Source organism: Lipophrys pholis (genome assembly GCF_963383615.2).
Source record: "Lipophrys pholis genome assembly, chromosome: 4".
Taxonomy (NCBI): Eukaryota; Metazoa; Chordata; class Actinopteri; order Blenniiformes; family Blenniidae; genus Lipophrys; species Lipophrys pholis.
Window position 1 is genome coordinate 22,530,281 of NC_137637.1, and position 3,492 is coordinate 22,533,772.

Sequence of the window (3,492 nt, forward strand, 5' to 3'; positions counted from 1 at the left end):
ATAATGTAAGACGACATTTGTCTTCTGAGTTGTCATTTCAACAATTTCATGTTTATATGTTTTGTTATTTGGGTTTATTATCAGTAACATACAAATGAATTAAAAATATTAATTTGCTTGTGTTTACAAACACTTACGTCAAAAAGTATTGATATGGGATTATCTATGGAAAATCCCACTTGAGTCAACATTATCTACTCGGAATGGCTTATGTCAGTAACAACCAACAGTACTCTATCAAATTGTAATGCACTGTGATTCAGTGAGACATAAAAAAACCCCAATAAAAACTGAACTGTATTTTTCCTTATCAGTAGTTGAGTCAGAAAATTTAGAAAAAGCACAATGATAACTATTATAATGCTAATCTATTTGATAAGGTTAACAAAGTGATTGTTGTAGATGTTATAAATATTCTATATGTTGTTTTGTAGCCTGGGGCATCTTGTACAACAGGATTTGTATTTTCTATTCGATATCTTTAACGAGTAAAGTCTTTACTGGCCAGCAAATTGGATTACAACGTGTGAGCTTTTCTCACAGATGCACTGACACGATTAGTGACCATGTTCAGCGCTCGCTGCTGCTCGCAGACACTTTTCCGTGTGGCTGCAGACGTAGATGCTCCCTGGATGCATTGTGGCCGAGGATTTATTTGTTTTTGTTTGGAAAGAGAGAGACATGGGAAACAGCAATGTGTCAAAGGTGGAGGAGCTGCAGGCCTGCGAGAGTCATCAGTGGTACAGAAAGTTTATGACTGAGTGTCCCTCCGGACTTCTCACCTTCTACGAGTTCAAGAAGTTCTTTGGCCTCAGTAATCTGTCGGAAACATCAGATGCCTACGTGAGATCTATGTTTACAACTTTTGACATGAACGGTGTAAGAGCACTCTTTCTTTGCTTTCAGATTTGTTAGAATGCTGCTTTGTTACGAGAACAGTTGCGTCTATATTCTCATTGTACGTTGCTGTTTTGGTGTTTCCTAAAATGTACATCTTTTGTTGATACATGAGGAATATTTTTCTTCATTAGAAAATAATTTAGGTCAACAGCTGGTATATATATATATGCCAGCTATATATATATATATATATATATATACCTGACACCAACAAAAAATAAAAATGACTGTCAGTGTTTTCTTAAACTATTCAGTAAGTTTATTTACATTCGATTTCATGTCTAACAAACGATTACAGGAAACTGATATGGTGATATGATGTAACAAACTGGTTTGTGTGTCTAACTATGTTAAAAATGTGCAATGTTTTTCGTTAGGAGGGGAAAAGAAAGGTTGACAATATCATTCCCAAGAGATTTGTGTTTGAGAAGAACTTAGCCTATTAGAGAAGGGGGCTTATCCTACGTATCCTATAGCTGCTGCTTACCGAACTGACCCAAAACCTTTAACAAGACAGGTGCTGTTTTTTTTTTGGATGCATGTGAACTAAAAGCAGGTGGACACACCCTCACATGATGGTTATTTCAACGGGTGGATATGTATTAGTGTCCAATTAAGATAATTAGAATTGTTTAATTCAGGTTAAAAGGTTTATCTTTTAACTGCAATATTACTGTAATTATGAATTTTAACAGTGTCTCTGTGCTTCAGGATGGCTTCATTGATTTCATGGAGTATGTAGCTGCCCTGAGCCTGGTGCTGAAGGGTGGAGTTCAGCAGAAGCTCCGCTGGTACTTCAAACTTTATGATATAGATGGGAGTGGCTGCATTGACCGCGAGGAGCTGCTTCAGATCATCAAGGTACGCATGAGCCCGCACGTCACATTAAAGCCTGGCTTACAGACCGGCCATGTTTCGAGTGTCCTGACACAACCTGCTGAGACCACCCAGGTGTTCAAGCACAAATCCCACCTCAGGCCAAATCCCACCTCGGGCTCAGAGGGAGTCTAACACACACCGTGGGGAGGCCCAGCTCACAGGCAGATAGTCAACACTCAGCTGACATCTACTGGTTAAAAAGCAGAACAACTTACAGGAGCTTCTCTTTCCCTCTCTTCTTTAGTCCATTCGAGCAATCAATGGAATTCCCTGTGAGATTTCAGCAGAGGACTTTGCCAACATGGTTTTCGACAAGATTGATATCAATGGAGATGGTAAGATGACTGGACTTCATCAAAATGTCCCCAAAATAACTGTACATCAGTGGGACAGTTTGACACTGTCATTGTCTGTACTTTATTTCACCTGTGTACATTTCAATCATATTCTATTGTAATAATAAAGTTAGACTTTTCTCATAAGCATTATCATTGGTTGGCCCTTCTCAACAATAAATGAGAAGATTGATATTTTGTTGCATTCTTACTGTCTTTGTAAAATCTGATTGAATTCAAACATTTTGTTGGGACTGTTACCTGCAATGTTTATACCACAGACATCCATTATAAGCATGTTTGTGTTCTATCTTATAGAATAAAGTGTGTGCGTGTGTGTGTGTGTGTGTGTGTGTGTGTGTGTGTGTGTGTGTGTGTGTGTGTGTGTGTGTGTGTGTGTGTGGGCGGGGGGGGGGGGGGGGGGGGGGGATCAGTAATTTCCCATTTCTTTGCAGCAAACTTCATGAAGTTTAGTAAAATCCCAAACAATTTCATATCTACTTGTCAATTAAATTGTCTTTGTTCACACAGTATTTCCCACGTTCCTGTATTTGAGAATACTTTTATACTTTATATTTACTTTTTGGTCACAGTGTGGTTATAAAGTATTTAGTAGTTGTTTTGTGTCAAAATTAGATGATACATCTTATGGGGTTCATCCAGGGGACAAAAACATTTGAACCATAAGAAAATAGCTGTTGTAACAGATCTGTAGCTATGTGGTTTTTTCATTTAAATTTTCACCATGAAACATTCAAGCTCAGATTTGGTGTTTTTCCCCCCTTTATTTTCCAGGCGAGCTCTCCTATGACGAATTTATGGAGGGAGTCCAGAATGACGAAATGCTGCTGAAGACATTGACAGAGAGCTTGGACCTCTCACATATTATACAAAAAATTCAAGGAGAGTTGAGAGCCAACAAAGAGTTTTAACATTTCATGGACCATGTTCATGTATACCTGTGCCACAGTTGATCGAATGAGGACGGAAACTTGCAAGATAACTCAAATATTTACCATCGGGGACGAATGAATTTGGGATGTCAAACCGATCCGAGTACCTGGTTATTACCCTGCACACTTTCACAAATATTATGCTCAATTGTTCAGTGTTCAAACTCAATCCCCCTGAAAGTAAACTTTGAATTCTATGTGCCATTATTGCCATAAAAGTGACATTATATACGTGAGGAACTTTATATGTTTTAGGAAATCTGCCACCAGTAGTCGCTGAATTCCTTCACTTGTATAGTTTCACAGGTTTCTGACACTCACCTGTTATTTCTCGTATTTTATGCAGTGTCACTGTATATAGATATTCTGTAAGGCCTTCTCAGCAAAGCTGATTTATGATTATGAACAAGTCATTAGACGTGACA

At 38.2% G+C, this 3,492-nt stretch overlaps 1 protein-coding gene across 1 annotated transcript; it reads left to right on the forward strand.

The window, feature by feature from the left end:
* Positions 1-681: 681 nt before the first annotated feature.
* On the forward strand, positions 682-3,046 carry guca1ab.2 (guanylate cyclase activator 1Ab.2; the record flags this gene model as incomplete). The annotated part of the gene is made up of 4 exons (XM_080461128.1): positions 682-879; positions 1,612-1,761; positions 2,024-2,114; positions 2,910-3,046. The coding sequence occupies 4 exons, from the start codon at positions 682-684 to the stop codon at positions 3,044-3,046; spliced, it is 576 nt and encodes a 191-aa protein (XP_080317254.1).
* Between the last annotated feature and the right edge of the window lie 446 nt (positions 3,047-3,492).